The sequence below is a fragment of the Trachurus trachurus genome (assembly GCF_905171665.1).
Source record: "Trachurus trachurus genome assembly, chromosome: 3".
NCBI lineage: Eukaryota > Metazoa > Chordata > Actinopteri > Carangiformes > Carangidae > Trachurus > Trachurus trachurus.
Genome location: NC_139893.1, coordinates 30,014,668 through 30,032,645, shown reverse-complemented (window position 1 = coordinate 30,032,645; position 17,978 = coordinate 30,014,668). Strand labels below are relative to the sequence as shown.

General features: G+C 42.3%; 1 protein-coding gene across 1 annotated transcript; it reads right to left on the bottom strand.

The window, feature by feature from the left end:
* Positions 1-2,129: 2,129 nt before the first annotated feature.
* On the bottom strand, positions 2,130-17,018 carry LOC311001535 (aggrecan core protein-like; the record flags this gene model as incomplete). The annotated part of the gene is made up of 18 exons (XM_083992620.1): positions 2,130-2,194; positions 2,310-2,492; positions 2,882-3,026; positions 5,737-5,819; positions 5,917-6,075; positions 7,255-7,368; positions 9,483-11,297; positions 11,405-11,503; positions 11,609-11,902; positions 12,077-12,204; positions 12,287-12,461; positions 12,572-12,874; positions 13,481-13,774; positions 13,862-13,989; positions 14,423-14,597; positions 15,324-15,615; positions 16,650-16,741; positions 16,931-17,018. 18 exons carry the CDS (start codon positions 17,016-17,018, stop codon positions 2,130-2,132), a joined length of 4,632 nt encoding a protein of 1,543 aa, XP_083848746.1.
* Between the last annotated feature and the right edge of the window lie 960 nt (positions 17,019-17,978).

Below are 17,978 nucleotides of genomic sequence, written 5' to 3'. Positions count from 1 at the left end.
TCAGAACCCCATCTAATGTCTGTCCGAAGCTACACAGCTAGCTTTGTGGATAGTTTAGCATAAACCAGGGAGCAGCCAGATTGACTCTGTTGAAAGTTTTACAAAAGACAGAAACATTTGCCTACCAAGGCCTCTGAAGTTCACCATTTAACATGTTAGCTGTAGTTTGTACAAAAATGTAACTAAAACAACTTAACGGGATAGTTTAACATTTTGGCAAATTGGCCCATTGCCATAATCCCTATAGTTTTAGGAGTAGGTTTATTACCTTTAATTGTCAGTGTGAGCTATTTTTAGAATGGCAGTCTCAGCATTTGCCTCGAAAACAACTTGGCCTCGTAACTTTCCGTTATTATCTCAGAGCGTGGTGAATGTGCAGGTCACAACTTGTCCACCAGAGCGTTTTGGAGTTGTTGGATTGTGTATTTGATGAGTTTGATGAGGGAAACCAAGAAATCCCATTAGCCTCCGTAGCGTAGCTCCGAGAAGCTCGCGGCTCCGCCGTTCTAAAAATAACTTACTGTACACCAACAATTAAAGGTAACGAACCTACTCCTAAAACTATAGGGATTATGGTAATGGGCCAATTTGCAAAATGTTGAACTATCCCTTTAAACTATAGTTTTACTGGGAATTACATGCTAACATTTCTGTAACAGTAACTCCCAGGAGACATACTTAAACAACATGTACCATCTTAAATGAGCTTTAGATATACTGGTAGCTATATGATTGTACTTTTAAACAGAGATTAGTAGTCTCCTGCATCCCCAGTTCTTATGCTAAACTAAATGCTATGTAGTTATTGTTTGATGTACAGACATGGGAGTGGTAAAAGGATGAATTAATGTGTGAGTTTTCCCATTGACCATGCAGGCTGAATATGGAGTTCCTGATTTTACATTAATAACAAAATGTTGCTGCCAAATGAATGAGAAATGATCATACATTCTAGATATGTCCATTTAAAAAGAAAAGAAGGGAACAAAACAAACAAACAAAAAAACGTGGTCCTTGTCTGACAGTTTCTATTACTTTCCATATCTGACAATCTGGCTTTCACACTCGCCTCTCATTGGTCGGTTGTGTGGGAGTTAGAGAGAAGCCAGGCCGCTCTGTCTAAATCTCTATTTTCATTTGCTGATAACTGAGTGCAAAGTTATGGATGTCCTCACCACTGTTATCCATGCATTTTTAAACAATATAATACCCCCCTCTCTACACTGGCTGACCATTCACTGTCCCTAAATACAAAATCACATAATAAATACTTTTGATTTCCGATGTGGTCAAAAACATAATTAGTTCAAAGACCATAGACCGTTAAATGCAGCCTTGTGTAGAGAGCCAGATCTTTAAAGAAGAGAAGCTCAACCATTAACTGGGATATTTGTTTTGTTTATATCCATAACAGCTCTCTGATGTGTTGATTCACCTCAGAGCTATAAAAACACACAGAGCCTCGGATGGCCTTGTTCTTTGGAAGTAGTTTTTCATGCTGTATCACAGGACCGTGTGGCAACAAGGTGCTTCTTTATTGAAAGAAAAATGAGCCCTGAAAACTTCAGCTAGACCAACTGAGTGTATACCAGTGGGAACCGAGGGGGAACTGGAATGACTGATGGAATTTTTCTAAAATAAAACAGCATCTCCTCTTGCCATGTTTTTTCTCCTACAGGGATTTCAATGAGCTATGCTTGCAAACACATGACTCTTTGGTACCTTACATCATTAAACAGCTCTAGAGCAAATTCAACCGTGCCAACATCCACCAACATCTATCTGTGATACACATCTACAGCAGACTACAATGAGCCAAACCTTCCATATATCCATAAAGGTAAAACTCATACAGAACAAAGTATCCCAGCAATGAATTCACCAAAATAAAATTATATCACAATTCAAACAATGAAAATAAACTCAGAGCAATAAAATTAGTGTATCTAATTAAAATATATTATTAGGGGCAGGGGATAGAAGAGACGAGAATCACATTACCATGATGTAGCACCCTTCACATCGGCTTTCCAGCAATTTAACCGTTCAAATCATCTTCACCAAAATGGAAAATTGATTTTCTTGTGCTGTTAATGTTCTTTTAAATAATGAATTCCTCTTTGTCCTCCTCAGTGAAGATCACTGCTGGCTGCTGGACTGCTGCCCCTCCGCTGTATTCTTTTTCTGGCTTTCACTGTAGCAAGTTGAGATGCAAAAGGGGGATGAGTTAATGTTAGGAAACGACATCTATCACTGCTGTTTCTGTAAACTATTAGTCCTAGGATGAGTTACAGGGTACATGGACTTACCGTCAGTGCACTCCACCTGGGGTTTCTCCCACTGTCCATCTGCATTGCAGCGAACCACTGGTGGGTGGCGCTGTGTGAACCCTGGGTTGCACTGATACCGGATGATGGAGTTGACGGGATACTCCTCCCTCCTGTAGCCGAACATGCGAGCATTTTCTACCACCGGTGGGTCACCACAAGACACTGAGGACAGAACAAGGGACCATATCAAACCATGTGCCTCTCACAACAATTGTTATTAAAAAACAGCCGGTAACTACTGGACCAATGTAAGAAATGCTAATTAATGCAGCATCTAAACGTGCACTTATCCATATCTTTTTTATGAATCAAATGAAAGTTGAATCTCTATGTGGCTTTTTTAATTTCCACAAAAGCTTTGATAAACCTCCTACATGTCATGGGTCCATTCGGCGCCTGTTCATCCATGTGCAAACAGTATGGACTTTACTGAATAATGTTATAATGTCAGAATTGTACATCCTCCGCTTTATCTCATTGGGCAAAAGTTGACTGTTACAACCTTTTACATGTACAACCTTGTGAAAAAGGTGGCCGGTAGCCTACTGTACCTGGGCCTTTCTTGCAGGTGAATGGCAGGTGGTAGTTGCAGGGCACGTCGTTCCACTGGCCGTTCTCATGCCAGATCATCACCACACAGTCCTCTCCTGAGTTGAAGTAATTATCCGGCTGGTTGGGCCTCCAGTTCTCAAATTGCTAAAGAAAAGAAGGAAATACAAAAAATGTTTTACAATGAAGAAGAGCACTATTTCCATGGTGGAGTTCGAAGCAGTACTATACATATTACAACAAATGGCTCGGTTACCATGAAACTTGGCTTTGTGTGATGATCTTCTGAACTTTCTTCACAAAAACATTCAGACCAAACACAATTAACTTCTTTCCAGAATAAAAATGTACACTGTCCGATTTGCTGCTATAGGAAGTTTCAAAGACTATGACTAGCTCCAAATATAGTACATACTGTATGTCTGCTGATTTTAAACCAAAACTCTTGGTTTTCTAGTGTTGCCAGAAAGTAAAGTCAAGAAGAAATTAATCAGAAAGATATCTATAAACATAAAGCTCTTTTAACAGATATGTTTTTAATAAACCTATAATAAACTAAATATATAATGTTAATAATTATACACTCCCTGTGTTGCATATGTGCTGCATGAAAAATCACTGGGATGTTATGTTACTTTTTGAGTCTGTGCAATTGTAAAAATTATTTGCTCTATTGTAGGTGAGATGGTAAATGGCATCATCACTAACTATATTTCTGTATGGACATTACAACTGGTGGTGCTGACATGATTTGCAACTTTCCAGAACTGACAATCCAACAACCACATTTGCTTTGTGCATGTGTTTATGAAGTTTGGGGAGTTGAGAAAAGAACAACAATATTCATTCCTTGGCTTCTCCTGTCATTTTCATGCATACACACAACTGCAACAGTCTCTCCTCGAATGCCCTCGAGGAGAGACTGCTGAAAAAGTGAGTGTCATTATCCCTGTTTGAACTATTGTCACCTCGCTGACAGCTGCTATTCGCCTTGCTTCTCTTGCCTTTAGGTGTACTCAGTTGACACATTGTAGGGAGTAGTTAATTTCAGGCACACTCCCTCCTTGAGGCCATGTTCAGAGTACCACTGTATGAAAAAATACAGCCAATTAGGTGATAGGTGTCCTTTTGCAGCTCCAGCAGCAAAGTTAAACCTCACTCACGGTTTCCCTGCAACTTTCTTTGGATTCTATCTCAGTTTAATGGCTTCTCTCTTTCTCAGGCTGGACTTTTAAAGGCCTAATCCTATTTCTCATTCACACCTCTTCATTGAGAAATATTCCCCTATAAATGAGACACCACTATCAAATGTCACCAAATGCATCATAATGCATTAGACGAGCAGTAAAAAGGTTCACTAATTTGCTCCTGCTGTTGGACATCATCTGCTAGATGAGACATTAAAATATTTAGAGTACCTGAAGCATCAACCCTTCTCAAGTGCAGCTTCTAATATAAAAGCTGTTTTCATCCAAACACCTGGTAATAAAGTCCCCTTTTTTTCTTTGTGCAATCTGTTTGGTAAGTTTGTGCCTTTAAATAAACCCACTTGGGTGGGGTGACGTTTGCTTCTGTGACTGTGTTTATGCAGATCAGGTGGTGCAGTGCTATTCTGGTGCTTGTTTTGATATGACATTGCATTTTCACTTCAACTGCTCAGGCAACCTCTTATCACAAATGACAACAGCACATTTCACGTTGCATTTGCTGTTTGAGATGATCAGTGACACTATTAAAAAAAACTTTTCCTGCATATTGAACTTTGTTTATCGTCAAATGCAAATCAGTACATAAATATGATTAAAGCATGTCTGTACTGGATTACAGTGTTTCTAATGCCTGTTTCATGCTGTTAGTCTGTGGGGAATATATTTTAGAGTTGTTTTCTTTTCCTGTTGATGCTGTTTGGTTTGGTCACTGAAAAGAACTTCCAGCAACGAGCCAGGGCTCCTGCTCAGTACCCAACCATAGAAAACACTGTGATTATAACATGTAACACATAACAGTAGAGGTTCCTAACCTGGGATGTGGGACTATTCATATTGTCCCAACACTGATGCTTTGATCATGTCTAATTTAGACTTTCCTGCAGTGTTTCATGGATGTAACAAGGAGCTTCGAATGAGCAGAATAAAATGTGTGACTCCAAAATGTGTGATTATATGACATCAGGAGTCTCAGGAGTCTCTGAGCCTTGTGGCCTCTGCCCGGTACGATGAGAGTCCACATAAAACTTCAGGGAACCACATCTTTGTTTTAGGAGGCTTCAGGCCAAACTGTTTGAAAACCATCACTCCCAACCACACCTACCTGTAGAACACTGGACTCTATCAGGCAGATGTTGATGTGTAAAAGACGATGAACTGATCATGACCTGAATATTGGTATTTTGAGTCGTCTACCAGTAAAAAACAAGCCCTGGGTTGTTTGTTTAACAGCTTGTTAAGTTGACATCTAGTGGCCGTAGTAATTATGACAGGAGCAGAGATAAGTGGTGGCATAGTATTGAGAGTGCCAAAGTGCAGGAGTACAGGAGTGTTAACCGGAATCATGCTCTCTTTCTAACTCTTACCAAGTATTTACTGCCTTTAACCTTGTTAAGCAGCTTTTGTGCCTAAACTTAAAGGGATAGTTCACCCACAATTCAAATTTCACTCATTTTCTTGCACTGACACAGGCAGAGCAGTGAACTGGGTGTCATTGCAAATGGTAATCATGGCGACAGTCCTCACATCGGTACAATCACAGTTTATGTTGTAATATCCTAACCATTCAGCCAATACCAATGTGTAGCGTTGATGGTGACCTGGGTCTGCCCACTACATGAGCAACGCCTCAGTTTAATGTGCTCACTCACCAGTGGAGTGCCGTCGGTCCAGCGGAAGTCATTTTCTACTGTCTTGTCATTGAGCCCAATCCACTGGTAGTCCTGTGCATTTGCTGTAGCAGAAAAAAAGACTTTGTTTAGGCCCTTATTTTTTATTTTCTTTCTTGTCCCCATCTCCATGGAAACAAAAACACAGTGTTAAGCACTCACAGTTGACAAAGTCTTGCTCCTCCGGGGTGATGACGCTGACCAGGTGGGCGTTCAGGTCTCGGCAGCGACTCTCTGCGTCCAGCCATGTCTCTCGCTCAGAGAAGTGCAAGTAGCAGTTTCCCTGAAACTTGGTCCAGCCGTCTTCACACTGCTGCTCGTCTGCAGCCGCAACACCCACGAGTTGACATTGTGAAAGAGGTCACTTAAATCAATGTACAGCAATCTGAACACACTCTCACAAACATACACTCTGTTTTCAAACTACGAAACTCTGGTGGGAAGATTTAACTTCATTCCTCATTCTCTGATGAAGCGGCTGATGATGAGGAGCTCATTTTGTCACTGGAGCTAATGAAATGCTTGATACTGTTCACAACCCAGTCTTTCAGTTTTATGTATTCAGCACTTGTTTTGTGAGTCAGACAGGAACATAGTTTTTTCCCCAGTGCTCTGCCGCAGTCGCTCTGGCATCCAGCATCAATGTGACGATGGACAGTGTTTCCATTCTGACGCACAAAACAAACGTCCCAATACAGAATGGAAAATTACACATAATCATTCAGTTTAACTGTCAGGGCCATGCCCAACAGTGATGTTACTGTAAATTTCCAATTTTCTTTTCCCTTGGTGTAACATTCAAAGGCTTCATTCATACTCTTCACTTTGATGATTTGATTTACAGAGCCTGTTCACCAAAATTAAAAAAAACAACAACATATTTTTTCACTTACCCTCACTGAGATTTAGCCATAAAGATATTTTTGTATTTATTTGTGAACCTCTGAGATTTCTCTTACTGCCCAGATACTATATACCCTATAGGCTACTGTATACCCTAACCCATCCTAAAACAAAGTCCCTGTGTCTGGATGATGTTTGTTCCTGACTTAGGAAACTTTCATCCTCATGTTTGTCAAACAAAATGATCTTAGACCAAGGTCAACTTATTATCCGTAGAGTCTTCGATGGGTGGTGGTGAGTCTTATAGAGAGTCACCACCACATGTGCTCAACAAAGGGGTTTGACAAAGGGTCACTTGTTCAATGTTTCATCATTGAAGCATTGAACAGTTACAGTATGACATGATATCATATGTGTTATCTGGGTGAACTGATCCTTTTGCTACTTTTATGCCCTGGTTCCTGTGATAGTAGCAGGGACATCACTGATACACTTTGTGCATCTTCGACTCCTCCTCCACCTCCAGGACTCCTCATGGCTTCCACAGAGCCACATTGAGAGATGATGCTGTCTGCTCGTGATGTTTAGCGTCTCTCTCCGTTCAGTTGTTTTTGAGAGGCTGTTGTTAGTATTTATTAGCTGAAGCTGATCTCATACCGATCTCACAGCGTTCCCCTCCGTAGCTGGGCAGGCATAAGCATTTGTAAGAGTCTGCACTCTCCACACAGGTGGCTCCATTGGCACACGGGTTGGAATGGCACACATCTACCTCTGCAAAAAAGGGGGCGGATGACACTACTGTTTCAGCATGGGGTGGGGGTGGGGGTGGGAAGTGGGAAGTGGGAAGTGGGAATTTGGCCAGCAATGTGAGGGTGGTGAAAGTGTGATAGCAGGACTATAAGACCTCAGGACTGAGGAGTTAGTGAGTAATACTGAAGCTGCTGCAACGTCAGATCCAGACTAAACTTACTGCACAATGAGTCATCCTCTATGTTTGATTGCTATTGATAAATATTATCATTTGAAGCCTTCAGGGTTACACGGTGATGAAGGTTAAATCTGAGTTAATATTTACAAAGGTTAAAATATAATTGAATTATTAAGTTTATGTTTGAATCTGTGATTATTTGCAGCAGATTATCAGTATTTAAATTCAAGCAGTACGAGAGCACTCATATGATGCCAGACACCACATATGTTGCTCATGGATCAGCATGCGTAACAGCAGAGCGGAGGCGGCGCACTGGCACAGCAGACCAAAAACAACATATAGGCTGAAGACAGTTGTGATAAACACGTGACACACAGGCTGTGCAATCTCACAGCAGAGCTGATACATATCTGACAAACACCTTAAGACTCAAACCTGCCACACAAACACAGGACCCATAGCCAGACAAAGACGAAATGCAAAACAGAGCAAATCAGACACGGACAAAACATAAGATGCAAAACACATCAGGAGCGAACAGCAGGGAGAGAGAAACAAGACACTTGGTAAGGCTCATTCATAAACAGTGATTCGTTTATAACCAGTTAAATGTTTAGCCCTATATGAAGCTGTTACTTCATGTGCTGATTAATCAACAGAATGCAGAACAATAATATCAAACATGCAAAATGTTTAACAATAAAGTTGCACAAAGAAATGTTACACGTGAAGTCTGATGAACCAAGTCTGATCTCAGAAGTTTTCAGAGAAAGAAAGGTGAAGAGTTTTTTGTTTTTCTTTTAAAAAAAGGACATGCCACTGTTTTGGGACTCACCGTGACAGAGAGCAACTCCATCCTCCGCTGTGCATGAGGCAGAACCACAGGGGTTGGGATCACATGGGTTAAAGGCACCTAGAATAAAGGGGAATCTCTCCATGAGCCATGAGAAACATCTGAAACTTCATCTGAACTGGTGGCTCAGTCTTCGGAGCAGTTGCAGTAGATGATAGTACCCCCATCCCCACGAACATGCTTTCAGTATTTTTGGTACTGAAAGCACCGTTTTAATTTACATCTACCTGACAGTGGTGCTACAGTAGTAAACAATCCCAATGTAATGTTAATAGACTTGAATACTGTTTTGTTTGTGCCATGGGTCACAAGAAAGTCTTTTGGCACAGGACCTACTCTGCGTCTGCATTATTAATTCAGGACAAATACATATGAGTCATCAGCAAACCTGATCAACAATTAGTTAGTGATTCTGACTGAAAAAGAAACTCCAGGACTGCTGACAGCTAAATCAGACGTTTGCTGATACTCTCATCAGAGAACAGGAAGCATTGTGACCACAATCAAGGAGTCAGTCAACATCGTTTAAAACTGATCTATTGATCTGCTGTTGAGCGATATGAACTCATTGTACCTTTGTACAACACTTGCTTGGGTGCATTTGGATGTCTGTAATGAGATAATGATTTCCCCCCCCACACAGACAGGACTAGATGCAGGCCAATGGACTGTAGACAAATTGAAATAATTACAGTTGTTAGTTACGGGAGGCAGAAATAATGTGGTCTGCAAGACTCTTTATAGACTGCAATAGATTTCTTTCAGCTGTTTGTCCAACTTTGGACAGTAGCAGTGGTGAGATACGATGTCTTCAATCACACATTGTCAATACACAGGCCAGTGCTGTAAGTGTCATGTATATGTAATTTGTGGTCATTGGTCAAAGTATTTATTGTTGATCTTGGTATATATTCTTTTAGGTTAATTAATTAATCATGTAGACTGTAGATACAGGTGTGGACTAGATGATAATGAAACATGTCTAACGCAGTTTCACTCAAGCCAAGCTGACATCTGACATTGTTTGTATTTGTGAATAATAGAAAACTAGAAATATTATAATGTTAGAAGCTGAAACTTGTGATTTTTTTGTTGACCTACCTTCTGTTGATTCGGTTTTTCCTGCAATGCCTGGTGTCTGCACAGAGGTGGGTGTGGCTGCAGTGGGGGGGGCAGCCAGTCCTGCAGGGGCGAGTGCTGGGCTATGGGTCACGTAGACATCATCATGAGGGATCTGTGACAGTTCGGCACCACCTAAGGCCTCCTCTGGCCCTGCTGTGCTCTCTCTGAGTGTCCATTCACTGGACAGAGAGGGCAGCACCACCTGCGGCAGATATCCAGAGGGAGCTCCTGAAGGAATGCTGCTGGCTGTGGATGAGTAGTCATCTCCACTACCGGAGTAAAAGCTACCGCTGGTACTGCTTCCCTCTCCACTGTACTCCAAGGACGCCTGTCCAAGCTCCATAGGGAGTGTAGTGTCTCCAGATACCTCTGTCATGAAATCCCCACTCAAGAATGTAACACTGCTTTCTTCTCCGCTTGCAGAGAACTCAGATCCAGACATTCCTGATCCTGATCCAGAGATGAATGTTGAAATTCCAAATCCAGACAAATGTTCACCACTTCCCTGTCCAGAGCTGTAGAGCAAAACCCCAGAAGCCTCCTGCTCTCCGGAGGATGACACTGTTAGCTCAGTGAACCCTGACCCCACAAAGGTCACACCTGAAAAGAACCCTGAACCGAACTCTGAGCCACTACCAGAAGCCGAGCCACTGAGATCGCCGCTGAGCATCCCAGATCCTGACATGTCTCCAGAGCCACTGAACAGCAGAAGTCCTCCTCCAAGTTCATGCTCCTTGTGGGTGATAGGAGCAGATGCATCAATCAGTTCATCATCAATCAGTACGATCTGAGGGGTTCCACTTCCTGGAAGATCTCCTGATTCTCCACTGGCACTTCCAGAAGAGAATCCTGAGGGGAAACCACCGGAGCCGGAAAAGTCAGTAATGAAACCAGAGCTGTACGTGGAAGAGCCACTCTCTCCAGAGCTGAATCCAGATCCAGAGACATATCCAGACTGGTCCCCACTACCACTGAGCACTCCAGAGCCTGATTCAGATGTATCAATGATAAGGACCTCTGTGCTGCCCTCTTCAGCTTCTTGGAGTCCACCTGAAACTGAGCCCTCTCCAGAGATAATGCTGTCGATGCCTGAAAAAACAATAGTGAAGCCCGATTCTTCTCCACTGAGACCTGATCCAGAAGCATCTGCACTGCTAAGACCTGATTCTCCACTGGCCAGCTCAGCACTCGCGCTTCCAGCCAGGTCTCCAGAGCCAGACAGGTCTCCAGAAGTCGATTGATAGCCAGAGAAAACCTGATCTCCAGAACCAGACTGGTCTCCAGAACCAGATAGGTCTCCAGAGGTAACCTTGTCTCCAGAGCCAGAGAGGTCTCCAGAGCCAGACTGGTCTCCAGAGGTAACCTGGTTTCCAGAACCAGAGTGGTCTCCAGACTGATCCCCAGAGCCAGATAGGTCTCCAGAGGTAACCTGGTTTCCAGAACCAGAGTGGTCTCCAGACTGATCCCCAGAGCCAGATAGGTCTCCAGAGGTAACCCGGTCTCCAGAACCAGAGTGGTCTCCAGAGCCAGATAGGTCTCCAGAGGTAACCTGGTCTCCAGAACCAGAGTGGTCTCCAGAGCCAGATAGGTCTCCAGAGGTAACCTTGTCTCCAGAACCAGAGTGGTCTCCAGACTGATCCCCAGAACCAGAGTGGTCTCCAGAGCCGGACAAGTCACCAGACTGATCCCCAGAGGCAACACCGACTGCAGACCCTGAACCTGAACTAAAGTCTACCGAGCCTGAACCAGAGCCAGATATCTCCACAGGGATGGGTGGGGCGATGGAAGGAACAGCTATAAAAAAGACATAGAAAAGAAATAGCTTCAGAAACCTGGAAAATAAAAGGGATATTTGATATGTTTGATCTGTGAAAAATGTTAATGATTTAATCAGAGCTTACCAGGCCTCAACAAATCAGAAATTGACGTCAGGTTCAGAAGGATCTCCTGGATTTCTGTGATGTTCAGTCCAGTTTCATTTGCGATAAGCTGAATGTCCGCTGCAGGCATTTAACAGGAAGAGAAAACGGTGAATGAATTTCATTAGTTGTAATGATGAAAATAAGAATTCAGAGTATGTCTGATATCAACAAATAGAAGCTTACCTCTGACACAATATGCATCAAATCTGGCATTAGGTTCAGGGTAGTGTGTCCGGTCAGGGTCAGCATATACGGTGTGCACTCTGGAAATCCCTGCCCCGCACTGAGCACGAGGGTTGTTGATGGGATAACGGACACTACGATCCACCAACCACCCAGCACGACATTTGTCAAAACCCATCTTCCAGGCTGCGTATAGCTCTCCGGTGGAGGCCAATATGGCGTTCTGCTCTCGACAGCTGGAGGCAGCCTCATCGTAGGTGAAACCCTCAGCGGATCCCAAGTGGAAAACCTCACCTGAGGAGCAGATTATAAACATTCTGCATAAGTGGGATGAAGGTTCACCCGGACATTTTGTGCAAAAAAGAACATTGCGACCTCCTGACTCATTTCGCCAGAGCGGGTCACATAGGATTTTGTTCATCAGTCACTGGGCTTTTATGGTAGTGGGCCGTTATTATCATTTCGTACCTTTGAGCCCATCAATGTAGCAGTATACATCATATCTCTCATCTCCTGGCCTCAAACCGTAAGACCGAACTCCAGTTTGATCCCCCAGATCTCCAGTACACTTCTCTCGAGGGGAAACAATGGGATACCTATAAATGAACCAATGTGATGAGTTTGTGCAATTCATTTGGGACAGAAATCTTTTGCAATGTAAATATGTTTCAGACTCACCTTACAGTCTGATCCAGCAACCATCCTGCATCACACTGGTGATATCCAGCCTCATGTGCTGCCTGCATCTGTTCTGGTGTGGCAATGGAGGCCCCGATGCTACGACAGGCCAGCTGAGCCTCAACAAAGGTGAACGCATATCGACCAGAGCCTGAGCGGTAATGAAAGACCACACCTGCCCACAAAAACAATATAAGGAACATTATTAATTATTCATTAATATTCATAACATTTATCTAATCTTAGAGTTGGATCATTACATGCATCCGCAGTTACATTACTGACCATGTGGAGGCATCACAAAGCCTTTGCTGGGATCCCTGCCGATGTCGGGCTGTGCAGTGACTGACTCAATCAGGTCTGTGATCAGCTCAGTGACGTTGGGCGGCTGAGGAAGTGGCAGCTCTGTGGGGCTCTCAGTGTAGCCGACGTCCACAACTGTGGGTTGCTGAGTCTCCACCTCTCCGATGGCCTCGCTCTCTGTGGTCGTCCTCCTGAAGAACACCTCCGGGCTCTGTGTCACTGTGGTAACACTCAGTGTGCCACTTCCCTCTTCTATGATGCCTGAACCTTCCTCATCAGGTGAGTCTGAAGGTGATGGGGGAGGGAGAATTGTATATTAACAACACAAAAATCACAATATTATCATTCATTAGAAACTATGTTAATTTTAGCCTGTTTTTTGTCTCTATTATCTCTTTATCAGGGAAGTTCATCCCTTTGCTGTCAAACAGCCTCAGTTCTTCAAAACATTGATTCATAATATGTTGGGAAAGTTCCCTTCGGGTTCTTGCACCAAATCATTTGTTTTGCACATTCAAGATATGAATCTTCTGTTTCACCTCATCCCAAAGGATTGGTAAGGTTGATGTTGCTGACTTGTCATTACAGATAATTTCCAATCAATGTGACACCATACATAGTAATTGTATCCATTGCAAATTGGTCTGTAATCAGGCCAGCTTCTAACTAACATTGTACACTTCAGATCAGGCATCCGCTGATTAACTGCTTCTCTTATACATGGCTATTAGTGGAGCATCATCATCCACTTAGCTACCAGCTGAGGAACATCCAGTCATTTTCAAACAGACGAGGCCAACATAACCTAGGCTCTGAGAAGTGGAAATGTGGGTGAATGTGATAATATGCAGAGTAGCCCTTTCAGTATTCTTTATCTGAATGATGTAGTACCTGTGTAGCAGAAACAGTCATAGCGAGATTCAGGGAATGGGTATCCTGTCTGGTTGGTGTGGAGGTAAACTGTTCGCACCCCCAATAGACCGCCTCCACACTGCGGCCGACGAACGTTAATGGGATAGCGGACGCTCCTGTCTCCCAGCCAACCAGCATTACAGACGTCCATCCCGCCCTGCCAGGCCAGGTAGAGCTGACCAGTGGTGGCCAGACGAGCTCCCTGCTTAGAGCATGCCTCCGCCGCCTCAGAGAAGCTGTACTTTTCTGCAGCAGCGGTGTAGAAGACTCTGCCTGCAGCAGATAAGAGAAGTTTGTTAGAAGATGAACAATAAACTACAGGTAGGGAGGTAGCAGAGCTCATCATAACGTATAGGCTACCTGTCATCTTCTCAGCAAAGCAGTAGACATCATAAGTCTCATTGAGGTCTCTCACTCCATACGTCCTGACCCCGGGCAGCTCCTCTTTGTCGCCATAGCAGTTCACACGAGGGTCATGGATCGGGTACCTTCAGTTTAAATTAAAACATAATTTGACACTGACATCTGATATTTGCAGCTGTACCACAACTTTAAACCCACTACATTCCTATTTGTTTATCAATGACTGAATTCTAAGATAATAGAACGTCCTTGTCCAAACCACAAAGTAGTATTTTCATGATGCTATATAATAACGATTGAGATTATTATATGTCTTTATCCAGAACAAGAAATATTTTTGTGAGATTTTGCAAAATAAACTTCCCCTAAAAGTGAATTTAAAAAAACATAATGTTATGAAATGGCCATTATGAAGTCCAGGATTTTAATTAATTAGCTATTCTTTGCTTTTCACTTTTATTTACACATAAGTTTTCATGACCACTGGTCAGGTAGTTGCTCCACCCTCTGTCAGTTGGGGGTAGTAGAGAGTTGATGCCCACTACATGACAGACTGACCTGACTGTCTGGTCGGAGAGCCAGCCGGCGTCACATTGGTGGAAACCATCATCATAGGCGGCCTGCAGCTGTTCAGGTGAAGCCATGATTGCACTGTTCTCAGCACACGCTGCTTTCGCCTTTTCAAAAGTCAGGCTGTAGCGACCCATGATGGCACGATAGTGGAACACAATACCTGGAGAGATAAACAAGTGCTTTAGTTTTGAGGTCAACATGATTGTTCAATACAGCAAAAGCACTGAGAGGAAAGTTCCACCAAACCTTCAACTTTATTGTAGTAATAGGATTTTTATTTTATCTGGGTCTGTGAGAGATAATCATTGCATTGAGTTAAAGATTGAGTTATTTGGCCCCTGCTGACTTCCCCTATACGTGACATTATTACTTTACACACAGAAACTCTTTAGCGTTGACTGTTGGACAGAATAATTTAAAAGAACCAAAAAGGTTAAACTGGGCTTCAGGGAATAATAATAATCACTTATAAAAGAAAATAATTGTCAGGTTTATTGATAGTGACAATAAAAATAATACAATAATGAAGAATTTGGCCTTTTCTCACTCTAAGTGTTAATGACTTGACACCCACAGAGACAAACAAATGAGCTAAATAAAAACTAAAACATTTACTCTAAACTTTACTCTAAACTTTGACAAAGTCTCTCTAAAAGAGCAACATCACATTATGGAGATTGGAGCACCCAGTGTTTATGGTACTGTGCTACACCCGCTAATGTGTTGAGAACTTGAGGGTTACCGACGTTGCCTATTTGCAAATTATGATCGATCACAGTGATGATGTGACATTATAAAACCAAATGAATATCTTTTCTCCTGGATATCTCAGTTGTATCCACAATGATTATTTCACTGACACTTCTGTGACAGCACATCTGCTTACCTTGAACCTGCACATGAACGATGTCGTGATTGTCCTCAATGCCGTGCTGAACCTCACAGCGATATACTCCTGTGTCAGTGGACCGTAGCTCAGATATCTTAATGCTGGCGTCTGTTGGGGTGCTGGGGTAGCCCACCAGATGAACCCTGTCCAGGTAGCTCTCAGTGATACGCACTTGTCCTTCCAGAGCCACAAGGATGGTTGTGACCTTTTCTTTTGTGACAAGGCTCCATTTGATACGATGGGAAAGGGGGGCAATGTTGGGAGCTCCTGGGTCTGGGACAGTGTGGTCCTACACAAGATAACAGCATCATGCATGCACCAACAAATTATTTCCTAGGTGCACTGAAATATAAACACAGTAATCTGACGGTAATGATCTAATTCATACAGACCCTCCTCTGTACACAATATTTGCACCTCTCAGAACATAAACACACATCTCATAGGCAAGCTCTGTGGCAAATGAATTCAATGCACTTAAAACCTAAAACCTCATGAACTTGTCATATCAGTTCCACATACCAATTCTTTTTTCATTTAGACCCCTTGGAGATGAATTGCTTTGTCTTTCTTCTTATGTTTTATTTTATCTGTTTTATACATATGTTTTTTGTTTTGAGGTTGTCTGTTTACATCTATACATGTCTCTTTAAAGCTGTATTTGTCATCCTTTAAAATCTGTGGGTAAGAAAGCTGCCAAAAACAAGCTGAAGCACCCACAGATAAATGTTGCAAAAGCAGCACGGTTTTCAGACAATGTTTGTGAAGTCCAATATTCATATGCTCATTCTAGCTCTATTTTTGGTCTCCACCAGCTTCTGAGGGAAACAATCTGGCTTATTAGCCGTGTTTCACAGTATTTTCTGTAACTGTGTCAATCTGCTGTTTGCTGTTAATTTAAGATTTTTTTGTTTGTTTGTTTGTTCTTCTATAGAAAACAGCAGCCAACTGCTTTAAAAATATTGCTACCAAACCATCAAGTGACCCCTTCCAGTAAATGTGCTGTAAAACCAAAAATGTGAGCTAAAAGAACCAAAACAGCTTTGCAGAGTACGGTGACTTATTTATTTGTGGCTCTGTAACTGTGAATTTCAAATTTTGAATCCAATACTCTTTAAAATAGGCTATCCTAAATACATAACTAAAAACTCATGAACTTGCCACATCAACCCCAACTGAATTCCCTCATACACATTTCACATTGTCATTTGGTCCATTGTTCCACAAATCATCCCCATAAATATACAGTAGAATATACTGTGTAGTGGTACTCAAACAAACATATACAAACTGAAATTTGGGTAAAAGCTCAAAACCACGCACCTCAAAATAACACGGTAACACCATAGTTCCTCCCAGTAGTGGGCGCTGTGGCCCCTGCAGAGGGATGCTCACACTCAGCACATCCTCTGGGTCTGTGTAAGAAGAAAGAAATGAAATAGGAAGAAAGATGATAGCACACTCCAGCTGGCCAAGAAGTGCTCTGGAGATTGTCAAATGTAATAATCAAATATATCTAACCTGCAGTATAGGCCTACTGCAGTTCTGTAGGTCTAATTCATATTACTCATGAAATAATAAGATGTCATGGTCCGAGATCTTACCCATAAACGAGTGCTCATCATACATGTAGTCAAATGTTGCTGAGATGACATTCAGACACGCACACAGCAGCACAGTCCACCTGATCATATTTTACCTGCTTAAACAAAAGGAAAATTGGCAAAACACAAGTTGATACAATCATGAGTCAAATGCTACAGAACTGATGGATCACCATTCATAAGTCTATCAATCATTATAAAGGTTTGATAATGTTATTAAGGTCCTAAAGCATTTTCTCACCCTGATCAAAGTCCATTAGAGGCCCCCTGTAATTTTAAATCATCCCCATGGGTTTTTTTTTTTTTTTTTTTTTAAATGTCAAGAAAATGCTTATAGTGAACTTTCTGTAGTGAGATGAGCACACAACAACAATGTTAAACTTTATAGCACTATGTAATACAATAAAGAGATAAATCCATCCATTTTACTTTAAAGGATTAGTTTGTCAGATTGTGGTGAGATCATGTTTTTATGGTCTCACCACAATCCCTCAAGAACCCCACACGAATCAGAAGAGTTGCATTGAAATGTTGCTAAATCCTGATTAGTGAGCACAGATTTTTGACATTCCTGTTTCCAGCTGAGCTCAGAAGAAGTGAGAGGAGCACCAAAATAAAAAAAAAAATGATTCAAATACAACAACCTCTCATGTGGAACCACCAAATGTTTTCAGACTTGGGCAGACCACTGTGGGCTCATGAAGGCACTAGCTGCACCACAAGGAGCAAATGCAGAAAAGAAGTTTCCACAGTGGTGAAGAAGAAAATGAACTTTTGCTTCCTCCACCACATCATGCAAGATAACCTGACGACCGCTGACGTGCAGACTGGAGAACAGAAAAATAAAAGACTGAATGAGACTGACTCAGACAACAACCCTGAACGCAGCACAGAGAGCTGGAGTACACAGCAAAGGACATAGTGTGGGCAGGTGGTGGGGATGACGCTCTGGCTCTCAGCACACATTCAACAAGCTCCTGCAAAACTCCTCTGCAGAAATCCAACACACTTTCTCATCAGGGTTCATGCTGCTTTTGGCCAAGTTTGT